Source organism: Octopus bimaculoides, chromosome 3 (genome assembly GCF_046866305.1).
Source record: "Octopus bimaculoides isolate indiv1 chromosome 3, ASM4686630v1, whole genome shotgun sequence".
In the NCBI taxonomy this organism is placed as follows: Eukaryota; Metazoa; Mollusca; class Cephalopoda; order Octopoda; family Octopodidae; genus Octopus; species Octopus bimaculoides.
The window spans coordinates 18,580,309-18,596,595 of NC_142930.1; the positions used below are offsets into that span (position 1 = coordinate 18,580,309).

The 16,287-nt window shown below is 35.2% G+C and overlaps 2 protein-coding genes across 2 annotated transcripts in view; one reads left to right on the top strand and one right to left on the bottom strand.

The window, feature by feature from the left end:
* The first annotated feature begins 44 nt into the window (after positions 1-44).
* Positions 45-5,229, top strand: LOC149136465 (uncharacterized). The gene is made up of 3 exons (XM_089348646.1): positions 45-195; positions 2,505-2,661; positions 5,042-5,229. Exons 1-2 carry the CDS (start codon positions 45-47, stop codon positions 2,648-2,650), a joined length of 297 nt encoding a protein of 98 aa, XP_089204772.1. The 3' UTR covers positions 2,651-2,661; positions 5,042-5,229.
* Positions 5,230-8,203: 2,974 nt separating this feature from the next.
* Positions 8,204-16,287, bottom strand: part of LOC106876666 (polycystin-1) — a 115,438-nt gene continuing 107,354 nt past the window's right edge. Inside the window, exons 34-35 of the mRNA XM_089348331.1 lie at positions 14,254-14,811; positions 8,204-11,189 (exon numbers count right to left, since the gene is read on the bottom strand). Coding sequence (XP_089204457.1) covers positions 11,038-11,189; positions 14,254-14,811 — 710 coding nt within the window. The 3' untranslated portion in view covers positions 8,204-11,037. The remainder of the gene's footprint in view (positions 11,190-14,253; positions 14,812-16,287) is intronic.

Here is a 16,287-nt window from a genome sequence, read left to right on the forward strand (position 1 = left end):
ATTTCTATGACTTTCCTCTTGGTCCAGTCTTACAAGCATTCACAATGCGACGATACGTTAAAGGTCGTACCGTAACATTGGGGACAGCTTTGGTGTTCTTTGGAACTTGGAACATTATCGGATTAACATTATATAAACGGTTCATCACTGAAGGAGAAAAGAAAGAACCTGGTCAATGGAAAAACGCGTCTGGAGGTGAATGTTTAATGACTTGTTTTATGTCATTATAAACTTACAGCATTCTTTCTACATACAGGTTTAGACATAGCTTTACTTTTCATTTTTTATTATAGAATTCAGAAATAGTTGTCTTTTTTTCTCATTAGAAAGAAATGATATTTGGGCGATCTTAACGTAAGATCGCCGATGTTTGTTTTAAATAATAATTCTTGAGGAATATAATACATTTTTTTAATACAGATAATACGAGTAACACTTAAACTGTTGGTTATCCGACTTACTCCTAAAAGATTAAGTGAAGTTTGGAGAGGTGGTATTTTAGAACCTCGAACTGCATATTAAAAATTTAAATCAATCTTGTTGAATTCGGTGGTTTCAAAGTCAGACTACACAACCGGAAGTGACCTCAAAAAGTTGCAGTGTCGAAGGACTAATTGTAAACATTAAAACACCTTACTTTCCCGATAAGCATTTGTTGGCGAAAGTAAAGAATACGTACACCCGGTGTTTAGGGTTAGGATTTTTGTTACGCCCAAAACGAGTGGTGCACGTATTCTTTATCTCCGCCCCTTTGTTTGTTGAAAAATATTTACAAAAAGTAGGTAATTCTGTAAGAGGGTCATCACTGTCAAGCATTGGATCTGTTCTTGCTCCCTAGCCACCTGGCAACGGAATGGGAAATTGCGAACCCTAGTATTTTACAGAATTGTGATTATATTACGTGATCAGCAAGATCCTCCTAGATAGGGATGCTTAGAATATGGAGCAATAATGAGGGCTAACACACTACGCACGTGTGTGCGTGCTGTGCTTTTATTTCTTAAAGGTTATAAGATTGACCTATTTTCATTGACCTGACATATGTTTCCGATGTCTATATTCATGGAGACAATGCCGATTTGACATGAGGTGTCCTTTTGGTTCGATAAGGTGGACGGGTTTTCTCAAGAACCTCATATTGCCAGACATCTTGGTCCATTGTCATCTCCATGAGTCCCAACATCTTGAGATCGGCTCTTACAACTTCATCCCATGTTTTCCTATATTCCATAGGTGCCGTGTGTGTGTGTGTGTATACAGAGAAAGAGAGGGAGAGGGATCTTCTGGATATATATCATCATTTTAACAGTCCACTTTTTCATGCTTGTATAGATCAGGCAGAATTCATCGAGGTAGATTTTCTATGGTCGGTTACTCTTTCTGCTGTCAATCCTCACATGTTTCAAGCAAAGCAATACTTCCTCATGGCCTGACATATTTTTCTGAGAGATTGAAAACGAAAGGCACTCATTTGCATCTGTTGTGCAATGTCAACACAAGGAGTCACAAATGTACACACACACACATGACAGGCTTCTTTTAGTTCCATCGACAAAAGTCACTGATCGCTTAACCCAATGCTATAGTACAAGACACTTGTCTGAGGTGCCACATTGTGGTACTGAGCCTGAAACCATGTGATTTGGAAGCAAACTTCATGACTGCATAGCCATCGTTTAGCGTCTGCCTTCTATGCTGTCATGAGTGGAACATATATATATATGTATATGTGTGTAATGTAAATGCACACCACTCACACAGCTGAGTCCATCTCCCAAGCCACTGGTGCTGGTGCTACACACACACAAAAAAAAAGCACTCAGTTCACTCTGTAAAGTGGCTGTCATCAGGAAGGACAGCCAGTCTTAAAGGCCATACAAATATGTGGTATTGGAGCAAGATGTAGTCCTAACTCCTGACATCCTGTCAAAACATCCAAACCATATCAGCATGGTATAAGCAAACATAAAGACTGGTTATGATAATTATGATGATTCAGGCATGTAACCTAATGGTTCATGTCTTGGATGATTTTAATGTTTTAGGTTCAGTTCCTAGACCAAATGGCATGATGTGTCTTTGAACAAAACACATTTTTTCATATTGCTACAATCTACCAAGCTGAAACAAGTACAAGCAGTAGCTGGGGGATAACTTTGTGCTGGACTGGGATAAGCTCCAACTTAATAATCCCGTAGGCTCAGTACATGTATTAAATGTATGGACACACACACACACTTGATTTCATGTTGAACACATCCTGGAACAAGATGTCTGATGAAATGGCATACAGATAAAGATAATATAGTCTGAAAATTCTAATCTCTATAGCAGTGTCTGCTCTCAGACAGTCATGTTAATTTTCTCTGACTTCTATTTACCTAAGTCTTACCTGTTCTACACATAGTATCACCTACTGAACAGCTAATATTGTGATGTGTTTGATTATTCAATTGGTAAATATGAGAACAACACTTTTCTCTCTTTTGTTTTATCATTGTCAGCTCAACACTATCTTCGGTTAATAAATTTTGGAGATGGAAACGTAAAAAAAATAACTATCAGTGGTTTAAATGTCACCCAAGAAGATGTCACACCTGAAGGTTTACAGAAAATAAAAGGTTATGATACTGGTAACAAGGAGTCATAAAGCTACTTCAGGTAAGTTACTTTAATGTAGTGTAAAAGAGAGTGGAGAAAAGCCAGAAACTGCAAAGTGTTTGATAAAATGCCTTCCAGTCTATAATTATGTCCCATTTCTGTTCTGATTTCGAATTTTACCAAGGTCCATTTCCTTTTTTAAAACTATCTTTTCCTGAGCCATTTGATTCTTGAGATAGTGTAATATTACCTCTGGTAATACCAAAGGTACAGTCATAGTACTCACCATCTTTATTAACTATATTATTGACAAATTGTCTTCCACTAAGCATGGTTTAGTGGTTGGGTATTCAGCTCATGATTGTAAGGTTGTGTTCTGTTGTTGAGCAAGACATTTTATTTCATGTTGCTCCAGTCCACTGGCAAAAATTATTTGTTCCTGTATTTCAGCAGGCCATGCTGAATCTCTCTAAGAACTATGTTGAGGGTACATGTGTCCGTGGAGTGCTCAGCCACTGGCATATAAAATTTCACAAGCAGGCTGTTCTGTTGATCAAATCAGCTGGAACACTCATTGTTGTGACTGACGGAGTGACAGTATGTCTTCCATATTTAAGTTTAAAATAGCCATCTACGTATCCTGTTTCATGTATACACATTGTTAATAAGCCAGTTTCTGCAGTATTTGTCCTAAGATAACATCTCTTATGCACCTCCTGTATGAAAAGCATAATAAATATCAGAGAAAGATGAAAATTCATCCCAGTAATGGCCAGTGAGAATGCCAAATGCATTTTGACCTTTTTTGGGCCTTTTCAATGACACACATTAACAGCCAGCCACATGCGTAGATAAGAATTCACCATCTCTGCTGTAGGAAAAAGGAAATAAAACATTCACTGATGTTACAAATAGCTCCCTGACTTATTAAAAATCCTACAAATTGCAATTGGAGCCATATTCAATTTATATAGCCATCAATGTCTCATACATAATGTATGCATACTGACAGTAACATCTCTTATGAACTTGCATCTACAGGATCTTTTGTCAGCCAGTGGCATGTAAAAAGCACTCAGCACACTCTGTTAAGTGCTTGGTATTAGGAAGGGCATCCAGCCATAGAAACTATTCCACAACAGACAATTGGAGTCTGGACAGCTCACAGCTGGCCAGCTCTATGTCAACCATGTGGTTTCTTGTTCAGTCCCACTGTGCAGCACCTTGGGCGAGTGTCTGCTACAGCCCCAAGCTGACCACCAAAACCTTGTGAGATCTAGTAGATGGAAACTGAAAAAAAAGTGTGTGTGTATATATATATATGCCACTCTTGTCTACAAAGATAGTACATACTTTACAAGTGTTACAGTACCCTGTTGTAATCTTTCTTTGAGCTGTAGAAAGCAACAAAAAACATTTCAGTTTATTTACTTTTGGATCGTTCATTGATCTTTACATGTGACCAAACACAGTAGCTGTAGAATATGATTAAATTAAAGTTTAATAGATATAATTTTGTTTGCAAAGAGCTTGATGGCTTGGGTAGTGGAATACTGAACTAAGTGCTTTATATAATTTAATTTTGTTTCTTGGTCCTGAGATCTAATCCTACAAAGGGCAGTTTTGCTTTTTATCCTACCAGCTATATGTTTGGGTAAATTTCATCAACTTTGCAACTTCCTCACAGAATTTGGCTTCAAGCGTATACAAGAATTCCTAATATTTTTAAAAAATGTTATTAAAGCACTGAAGTGATGGGTTGAAGGTCTTGTGATGTTTCAGTTATGTCCCTCTATATATTGGGTTCAAATCTATAAAACAAGTTCTGATGATATATAGTAGAGTTGATTCAATTGACGACACCTTTGTTTGCACTGTTGAATTACTGGAGACTGAGACTTTGGGTACCTTTGTGTCACATTCCTAGAAACAATAGACTTTCTTTTAACTATAACTAGGCCTTATAGGATTAAAAGTATTTTTTGTCTACCAGTAAAAATTAAAATTGCAAGTGAAATGTGTCAACTGTCTCGAGAAATGTTTCTGAGCTGTACTGAAGCAACTGAAAACATGAGTTCATCAGTGAAAATATGACCATTTCAACCAATGTTGTTATATGATCAACTGTGATATACAAGTTTTCTCAATTCTGTGTAGTTGAATATATCAGTTTCTTCTGACTAGGCCTCAGATTAGACCTGACTGAGCAAACCTCTGAGCAAAAGTTTTTCAGCCATGACCATCTTCTCATTTTTATTTATTCATTTATTTATTAGTAACTTCTTGATAGTGTGTGATTTCAGAGAGTTGTGACTTAAATTTTTTGCAGACTAAATAACTATATAGGCCTTCTTTAGTTTGTTGAGACATTGTCAGTTTCTGAGGTGCTTATCTTTCCCTATGAAACTGTTTTATTAAATGTATACATATTATTTTACAGATGTTCAAAGGGAAATTACAATGAAGTGCAGACAGGCTGATTGCATTTATCATGAAAAAATTTGTCCAGTGTTTCACATTTGTGACATGAATAACTTCAAAGGAACTGTTTCACAGCTGGTTTCATAAAATATTATTTATTTATAATTATAACTTTTGTATAAATGTAAATAAACTGTTTTTAAAATATGAATTTGTATGTTGGTTAGGCAGAATCGGTAGAACAGCTGACAAAATGCCTTGTAGTATTTAGTCATGTGTCTTTAGTTTCGGAGTTCTCCAGAACATAAAGCACCATATTTTTGATGGTGACTGCTTTGTCATTGCAAAATTTTGGATGATCTAGGTTACAAGGTATAGAGCACTATTTTACAGCATCAGATCATATGGAAGGATTCCTACTGGTTTATTACAGTCTAGAAACTCAGATGGATAATTTACAACATTATCATAGCCTAAGGCTGACCAAAACCTTATAGACAAAATGGGGAAAAATGCCCAGTACATATATATTATTTCTGTTTCCTTATCTTGACATTGTGAGATAGTATTAAATGTGCATTTTTGTTGAACAGGTGCTGTAGTAGATTTCCAGTCTTCATAGGAAAATATTAACTTGCTTGGAAACAAGTGAAGGTTGGTAAAAGGAAGACCATCTGGCTGTAGAGAATCTGCCTTAACCGTTTAACATTCAGATTACACTGTCAAGTATAATGCATATTTCTTCACATTGCTTGGAATTTATCCTGCATTATCTTACAGCTTTCAGATTTCGGTGATGTAATTGTTTATTTTTAAAAATGACGTTATAGAGAAGGTATGAGCGGCTAATTTGGTCAGTTTGAACATAAAACAGGTAGAATATTTGGGCCTGATATGGCCAGCTTGAATGCTAAAGGGTTAATGAATTCTATCTGGCCCATGTAAGCATGGAAAAATAGGCATTAAATGATGATGACATCTTTTTAGTGCTAAGTTTTCTCCATCACAGAACCAGTTGGATCACAGTGTCTATATATGAATGTTTGGAAAGACTGAAGCAGTCAGTTTTTTCTGATTCAATAATGTAGCTGAAGGACAATTGGATTTGGTCATTGCAGAACCCTTTCAGGAAATCCATTTCCCACCTATAAGTAACTAGATGGCAAACATACCAGTAGCATCATCACTATTGAAGACCATTCATATATTGATGATAATGCTCAGTCACTGAATGTGGGGCCAGAAATAAGATAATTTCAGATAGCTGTTGATCTGATTGGGCAGAGTTTATCTGAAATCACCAAGAACAACTGTCACTCTCCCACTTTAGTGTGAATTATTTCTTTTAGGATCTACATCATTACTTGAATGAGGGGCATAAATAAAAGAAAATATCTACAATAAGGAATATATGCCATTGTAGACAATAACAGGAATTTATGATCTATAGATCTCAGTTTATAGTCATCACTTCAAAATAAAGAAAGAGTCCAGTATCCACCAACAACTTGGCTTAGGGATGTAGATGAATAAGTTACATCCCTTAACTGCATCTCTAATGAATAACCATTATCCAGCTGGATGCATTAGAAGATATAATGAAAGGCTTATTTATTTTGTTTAAAAGCTAAAATCATTGTCAAACACACACACATATTTATACATTATTATCATTTTATGAGAAATAGAGGGATTATCATCATCATTTAATATGTTTTCCATGCTGGCATGGGTTGGAAGGTTTGGCTGGAGCTGGTATCATTGCATTGAAATTAAAATTAATTTTATGATGATTCAGTTAAATATTTCAATTCGTTCCTGTCATCATAGGTTTGGTTTACAAGTTCATGTTTAAAGCATATGATTCATGATCTCTCCTGCCTCTGTTCCGCCAGATGCTCAGCTCTCCAAGCATCCAGTTCATGATCTCTCCTGCTTCTGTCTCTTTCCCTCTGTTCCACCAGATGCTCAGCTCTCCAAGCATCCAATTCATGATTTCTCCTGCTTCTGTCTCTTTCCCTGTTCTGCCAGATGCTCAGCTCTCTGAGCACCTGATTCATGATCTCTTCTGCTTTTATCTCTTTTCCTCTGTTCTGCCAGATGCTCAGCTCTTCCTTTATCAGTCTCATAGATCCTTCTATTTGCATCCCTGTCCCGATCTTGTTGGCGTTCACCACTATCTTACTCACCTTCTCTGGCTCTTAAAAATATTTCTAAATAATTAAAATATTGTCTGTTGAAAGAAAGCTAAATATAGATATTTACTCTACAAACAACTCCTATTTTTCAAATCATATTCTTTTAAAAACACTTTTTAATAATTAAAATATTGTCTGTTTAAAGAAAGCTGAAATATAAATACTCACTGTACAAACACTTTGTATTTTTTAGGGTTATATTGCTTTTGGATTATTTTCCTATTATGCGGGGTTTTGGCTATTTATGAAGGTACCCCCAAAAAACCGCGCATCTCTGGAATCCGTGGTCTGATTTACGTGAAACTTGTTTTATTCCGTTTGTATTCACATTTCAGGAGTACTTACTTTCAGAGTATTTTCCCATTATGTGCCAGTTTGGCTGTATAAAATTACAGACGAGCATGCATGCAAGCAAGCAGTCACAGAGTTTTAGTAGTATATAGACTGAACAGTATATTATTGGTTATGGCATATAACTGGTCAGAATGTTATTGTCAGTTTCATGCCAATTATTGCACTTAGCGATATTGGTGACTCTTCAGACATGTCGATTGGAATCATGAAACCTCTCTTATGTTGGAAATATATTTAGACATGATTGGCTCAATGTCCATAAAAAGAACCTGAATGAAATCTATTGAAAGTCATAATATTTTCCTGGAGAAAAGGTTATAGATTCCTTTAGCATTTAAACCAACCATATCAAGACAGCTCTGACCTCACACCTACCCTTTAATGGTCATTGTAAAAATAGACAATTACATCATTGAAATCTTGTAGCTAAGAGATAAAACATGATTAATCCGAAACTATGTGAATAAATAAGCATTACATTTGACAGTAAACTGAATGCAAAAGGGTTAATGTACATAACTTGGCTGACAGCATATTTCTTTTTCCTCTCCTGATTGGGTGATATGTAATGAAAGGGAGACATTTAACAACAAACACAGCAAAAGAAAATAGACATTTGTGAAAAGGAATATAATAATATATTTAATGTTATGTAAGTTTTAAATAATTGAACTGGCTTTACCAGTCATGTCATAATTGAGTAATAAAGTTGGAAAATTATTTGGATTTAAAACTAAAATATTAATATATATAATATATGTATGTACATATATAAAGATATATATATATATTTGCAAGTAGTATTGCAAGCAAAATAAAAAAGTACTCAACACTTTGAGTAGAGTAAACATGTGGTTAAAGTTGATTAGTTTTTCATTACTTCAACTTTTACTGTGGAGTAACCAGAAAACATTAGATGTTATAGATACAATAAACAAACTCTTCTCTTCCTTGTTTCTAGCTCATACACTAATCATGAAATCTGGAGTCACCTTTATAATATACATTCATGCATATGTATATGAATGTAATTGTGCACATGTGTGTGCGTATATATACATATATAAATGTATATATATATATATATATATATATATATATACATACATACATATATATATATATATATACACACATACATACATATGCATATATTCATACAATTATAAATCCAGTTATCAATCTCTTGTTATTTTAAGTTTCAAAATGCTCAAACTTATCGATTATCTATTGTCAGACATTGATCGATATTTTAGCAGTTGTGTGGTCTCAATTAAGTGATATGTGTTGAGCACAAAAAAACAGAAAGTCATCTTTATTCACATTTGGTGTATTCTGAGGAATCAGATTTTTTCCCTTCTGCAATTTATAATTAACTCACTTAAAAGCCGCACTCTGTGCAAACTTTTAAGCTAGCTCTGTGGAAGGCCAATTGTGCCTGCAGCCCCAAACTAAAATAAGCAAACTAGCATAACTATAATACATCTATAATGATTATATGCCCCAGTGGTGTTTGATCAGAGGTTAAGGACAGATGAGAATTAATTCTGCAATGCAATCGTTCTATTGTTCCAGTCCCAAGTTAAATTCCAACTATTAAGAACTGTTCCAAAGTTCTTATTTTGACGTAAAATTAAAAAAGCAAATGTCATTTATCTCTTCCTTGATCTCTAACATCATCTGACAAATGCCACCAAGATGGCGTGAATTAGCCAAGCTTTATCTGCTAGAAATAGCAACCAAAATGCTTCTAAATCAGATCCCAATGTTGGATGTTCAAGGGCAGATTTGCAATCCCAGGATCATCCCAATTCCAAAAAAGGTATAATATGTCTATGTAGGCTGAGATACAGGAGTCTCCGATGGACAGACAGAATTTCACTTTTGTTAATATTGATGGTCAGAGGAAAATAACTAGTGAATAAATTTAATGGGTTATAGCCATGTCTCTTCTTTCAGAAGCATTGATAAATGAAATGTAACATGGCTCTTGAGTTAGTTCTGGCCTTTAAAAGAAAAGACTGGAAATTTGATATCAACAGGAGAAGGCTTGTTGAATGATTTAGATTTGATTTGAAAGGTAACAAAGGATGTAGCCTCTGTACCACGGAGAAAAGACATGGTAAAATTTCATGAAAGCCAGAAATATACTTAAATGCCAAGTCTAAAGTATTCAATAAATGTAGACACACCGGTCAGTTCATATTATGCAAGTGAGCCCAACCATACTGAATGAAACATTGTGTTTATGGCAGTATAAGAGTGAAGTGCACAGATGCATAATTTTTGAGTATGTGCTCCTGTTTTTACTTTTTCCTTCCCATTATTATTTATTTTCATTCTTTTGTTGCACCGGACCATATGATTAGAATTCATTTCTTCATAAAGTTTCAATTAAGATTCACTAGAAGTTAACTTCAGTTATCAAGGTACATAACTCCTTCAGTGTGTTATTTTCTTTGACCATAAATTATGAACTTGAGAAAATGGAAAAACATTCCTTGGAGTGCCCAGAATGCACCAAATAAAAGTAAATGGAACATCTTTTTTGTCCTCAAAACATCATCTTAGTTGAGGCCATAGGACATTAAGATGTCAACCAATGTCTGACAATTGATGTTCAGCATTTTTGAGCATTGAATTTTATAATAATAGATTGATAAGGTTTTAATAAATGTAATTATATATATATATACACACGTATGTATTTGTGTGTGTGTGTGTGTCTATGTCTGTTCCCCCCACCATTCCTTGACAACAGATGGTGTATTTGTGTCCCTGTAACTTAGTACTCCGACAAAAGAGAACAATAGGATAAGTACTAGACTTGCAAAGAATAAGTCCTGGGGTTGATTTGTTTGACTAAAGGTGGTGCTCCAGCATGGCCACAGTCAAATGACTGAAACAACTAAAAGAATATATATATATATATATATATATATATATATATATATATATATAAATATAAATAAACAAATATTAAATGAGTATATGCATATATACGTACAGGTATGTGCATACTGACATCCACCTGTATGTATAGCTGCATATCTGGGTACAGGACATTGCAAACAAAACGTAGACGAGAAAACACACAAGCCACATAGAGAACATTCTACTTCATCAGCTACCCACGTTTTAACACCGGCGTTTCGAAGAGCTTGGGCAGGACGCATCATTAAAACAGCTCATCCCATATATATATATTATAATTTTATGTTCATTATATTGAGTACTTAGACTTTTGACATGTACAACTTGTAATACATTCATACATAATACACACACACACACATATTTATATATATGTAGTTAATTTGTATTGTGACAACAGTAGGATCATGCTTTTCAATACTTATATTAGAATACAGCATCAGTTATAAAACGTACAGCTTTGGTCTGATATTAACTGGCAGCCTTTCAGATTTGCAAGAAAATCGGTGAAGCTTAAGTAGGAGGATATTCAATGTTTTTCTGCTCCTATTTGCAAATAGAGGGCATCAAGCCGTTTGAAGATGTCATGAATTTTTGTGTCGATATTTTCTTCTTCATGTGCCTGTTCATTTGGTTGGTTCATTTTGTTTGTGCTGTCTCTTACATACGTCACCTCGTTATCTGAAGGCAAGAAAGAACAAACATTAGAATTCATGTAACTGTACAATAACAGAATAACTTCTTACTTGTATTGTGCCATTATTTGGTTTCCATTGAGTGGGATTACTATTGCTATTGTTATTATTATTTTGGTTTGTCTCAGGTTCGGTCTTATTTCTGGTAGGGATTCTGTGGATAGTGGGTTACTACCTGTGATCTTAGGTATCCACAAGTTTTCAGCAGTCTTTCAAGTGCTTAGGCCCCTCCTGATAATCTTTGCTGTCTCTAAGAGACAAACTTTCTGTAGGAGCTCTATCAGGCATTCTATTTCAATCTTCCTCAGTCATTGGTCTATATCTTGGCTTACTGTTCTGAGTGCACCAAATATTATAGACACAACATTGTTATTATTATTATTATTATTTTCATTAGCATCTTCTTTCAATTCTGTTTCCATTTCTTGCCAAGTGTCTTCCTGACACCTAGGGCAGAGAAACATACTGTATACATTGGTAGGCCATTAAGACAAGTACACCAGATTGTTCATTTACAGAGTCATGTGATAGAGAAAAGGGGAAGACAGTGAGAAAAATAAAAAGATAAAAAATAGAAAAGTAAATAAATAAAATAAAGGTGGAAAAGGAAAGAAAATTTACAGTGATAATGCTCTTCTCAGTATGTGCAACATACCAGTTAATACAATCTTCTGCACTTCTTGCATTGGAAGGTAAGCCAGGGGTCATTCTTAAATAATTTTCAGTTCCTTTTTTGATCATTCGAAGTGCTCCTGAAATCACTGGTATTGTATCCGTCTTGAGATGCCATATCTTTTCTATTTCGATTAGCAGATCTTTATATTTTCTGAGCTTAGCAAATTCTTTTGCGAAGATATTATGGTCACAGGGTATGCTCATGTCAATCAATAAACACACTTTATTGCTTTTTGTCTTATCCAATAATATCTGAGCACATACTATCAAAGTGATGCTGGGGTACAAATATACAAAACCCAGTGTACCCATCATGACTACCTGTCTGATAAGGGTACACCAGGCATCGCAACCATATATACACAACATGGTGATTTCATATCAAGATAAACAGTGGATGACTTTGCAGGTGGGGGCTAGTTAGAACTTTATTCAAGTTGAGTAGCCCATCCTGCTCCAAAAACCCTTGAATAAGAGCTGTTTCAAGATGTTGAATGAAACACCCATGTTTCCAGAGGTGAATTATTCAAACCCCAAAGAATTCCTCTCAACATATGACTATGATGTTCTCCCACTACTTCTGCTTGTGATCAGAGATGCACATATCATCAGCCACCAAGGGACATGCTCAATTGGCTATGGTCAAACAACTGACAAGCAAATCTGTGATATTGAACAAAATATTTATTGTAGCCCATCTTTTATACCAAGACAAAGCATGTACATGATAACAATTCCAATCAGTTAAGATCAGAAGCCATGAGAGCCACTACCTGGTACTGCATCAGGGCACTTACTATTATTATCATTAAGGTGGTAAGCTGGCAAAATGTTTAGCAGCATTTCTCTTGTCTTTACGTTCCTAGTTCAAATGCCACCAGGGTCAATTTTGCCTTTCATCCATTTGGGGTTGATGAAATAAGTACCAGTTGAGCACTGAAGTCAATGTAATCCACTCACCTGCTCCCCCCCCCCCGAAAATGCTGGTCTAGTGCCAAAATTCGAAACCATTTTTATTATTCTTAAGGCAGAGAGCTGGCAGACTCTTTAGTGCATCAGAAAAAATGCTTTGCTGCATTTCTTCCAGCTCTTTACATTCTGAGCTCAACTTTCAACTTTTTGGAGTCAATAGAATGAAGTATCAATCAAGTATTGGGGACGATGGTATCGACTAGCTCCACTCAAAATTGCTGGCCTTGTGCCAAAATTCAAAACCATTGAGCTGGCAGAATCATTAGCATGCTGGGCAAAGTGCTTAGCAGTAGTTCAAATTCTGTCAAAGTTGCCTTTGGATTTCATCTTTTTGGAGTCGATAAAATAAGTACCAGTTGAACATTGGGGTCAATGTAATCGTCTTAACCCTTCCTCTGAAATTTCTGGCCTTGTGCCAAAATTTGAAATCATTATTATTTTAGGCCTTGTGCCTATAGTAGAAAGGATTATCAAAGAGTTCCTTGGTATTATTTTTCCCCCGTATGCTTTCGCTGCACCAAAGTGCACAGTTCTGTGAGCCTTGTAGTGTTGTGTTTTGTTCTTTCTATCGTATTGAAATTAATATGTGTACAACACCTAGTAGTGTTCTTGGAGTTTTGGTTTGCCTCCGCTGGTGCCACTACCAGAGCCGTCAATCATATAGGAACTGACAGCATTATGAAAGGGATACAATACAACGTACTCTGAATATTCAACTGCATAACACATAGCAAATCGTACAGCGTAATTCCCGACTAAAATGATGTACGGTATGTTCAGATTGTAGGGTATGATAAAGAATCTATTATTTCGAAGGTGCATAACTGTTTGAAATTGACGAAAAAAACTCCTGTATTCCTCGATGGATCATTGGATCATGACCAAAAACTTCGTCGTCAGGCAATGGGAAAAGCGTAAATCAGCCTCGCAGCGATAATTTTTCATGGCCAGAAATCACATACAATTCGTGTCAAATGGATGGGCTCAAGAAGTATGAGGAGTACTCAAAATAAACTGAACTCGTAGTTGAGACCGAGATTGCCAAGGACTTATGAGTAATCAACAGCGTTTGTAATGTAGTTACTTATATTTCCATCACGAAGGGTTATTAGTGTGAAAGGAAGAGACAAATAAATGTAATGCACATGTTTTCCTAACCTTGAAGAAACTAGATTGCTGGCTTTGAGCGATACTCCCTTAAAATAAATATTGATGTCCTGTTAGGTGCGTAGCTATATATACTTATCACATAGAAAAACGAGATCGCATGAAATTTATGCTTAAGAGCATTGACAGCTTAAACAAAAGGAAATTGTTAAACTTTATGAATAAAAACCAGATCACAGATTCTGTTCACCAAGAGCTTATCCTTCTTCTTTATGACACTTGTAAAGAGTACTTACCGGTTTTTTTATTTAGAAGTTTATTGAAAAGGTGATCATGGTCTGTACCAATCCACTTCGTGACATGTTCGTGAATGTAGTCAATTATTTCATAATCATTTATCTGCTTCGATATATTACTTCGTACCAGTGAGAATGTTTCGTTCAGTATCGTGATAAAAACACTGAATAGAATAAAATTAACTAGCATAGTACAAGAGAAGAAATAGATTGGTCCCAGGATGTGGTTGACTGCTTGCACTGATTCATACTGGTACTGTCCCAAGATAGACATAAACAGAGTCATTATACTTATCGAAATGCTTGAATAGCTCGTGATAACTTTCCCGAATAAGAGGTAACCAACGCATGCGTAACTGAAAAACAGCACAGCAAAAACGAATGAGAAAGCAAACAAGTCTTTAGATGATTGCCGGAGAGTCTGCGACAGCATGGACATTCTTCGATTGAAGCGTAACAGGTGAATCACGTTCAAAATCGTGAGGAAGATGGCCAAGGCGAGGAATATCGTAAAGACGTCGCTCCAGAAAGAAAGTTGCTGGAAATTGTAGAAATCTCCTGTTGAAATAAATACAAGAGAAATAATAATAATAATAATAATAGTAATGATAATAATAATGATAGTAATTATTAATACCAACAGATGACAATGTTTCTCCAAAAGAAACGGGGGAACTTTCAAAATACAAAATCTGGAAATAGAGGTAACTCGAATGGTGGAACCTAAAAACAGAAACAATTCCTATCATGGTAGGTGCATTAGATATGATAAAAAAATATTCAGACAAATACATAACAAAAACACCAAGACTAACAAGTATGTATAACATACAGAAAATAGCAATACTAGGTACTGCACACATCCTACGTAGAACACTTTCAATACAATAAAAATAAGAGCATCACAACAAATAAAGCACATACGCAAGGCACATAGAACTACGCTCGGTAGTGCAGTTAAAGCACACGATAAAAGTGCTCAACTGGCACTTATTTTTATCGATTCCGGAAAAGATGGAAGGCAAAGAAGACCTCGGCAGAATTTGAACTCAGAACGTAAAGACGGACGAAATGCTGCTAAGCATTTTGCCCAGCAGCATAATAACGATTCAACCAGCTACAACAACAACTACTACTACTACTGAATAATAATAATAATAATAATAATAATAATAATAATAATAATAATAATAATAAAATATTCAGACAAATACATAACAAAAACACCAGGACTTACAAATATATATAACATACAGAAAATTGCACTACTGGGTACTGCACACATTCTACGCAAAACACTTTCAATACAGTAAACATAAGAGCACCACAGCAAACCACAGCACATACCCAAGGCGCACAGAGCTGCGCTCGGTAGTGAAGTGAAAGCACGTTATAAAAATAAAACTACTGAAGAAGAAGAAGAAGAAGAAGAAGAAGAAGAAGAAAAACAACAACAACAACAACAACAACAACAACAACAACAACAACAACAACAACAACAACAATAATAATAATAATAATAATAATAATAATAATAATAATGGTGGTGGTGGTGGTGATAACGATAATAATGATAATACATTATAAGAACCACAATTGCAGTAATATAGATAATTATAATGATGATTTGAGAGATGATTTGAAAATTATTGTGCTGGGATTCTGAGAGAGAATTAGGATAAAGTAGTAATAAAAAAAAAATAAAGGTAAAATTGTTTCCAGCTGCACAGAGTATGTTGATTATATCGGTTGACTGTAAGTCGCTAAGTCAAGAGATGTGTTAAGTTATCAAACACAATTAGAATAACAGATCTATTTCTGCAAATCGGAAAGAATTTTTCAGCACTCTGGAAAGTAGTACCGAGGAAACAGTTTCACCAAAATGGTAGCAAGGCCAAATCTTTTTGGTCAGAAATATAAATACATTGCAACAATAAGAGTGTCTGGATAATGTCTTTCAGAAGAAAATTTATGCATACACTTATGCAAGAGAAGACAGTGACATCAAATAAAAAACAAAAAACAAAGTATGCT

Coding starts and splice junctions, on each gene's coding strand:
- LOC149136465 (XM_089348646.1), top strand. CDS start 45: ATGCGACGATACGTTAAAGGTCGTACCGTAACATTGGGGACAGCTTTG. Junction 196..2,504: donor ATGGAAAAACGCGTCTGGAG/GTGAATGTTTAA, acceptor TATCATTGTCAG/CTCAACACTATCTTCGGTTA.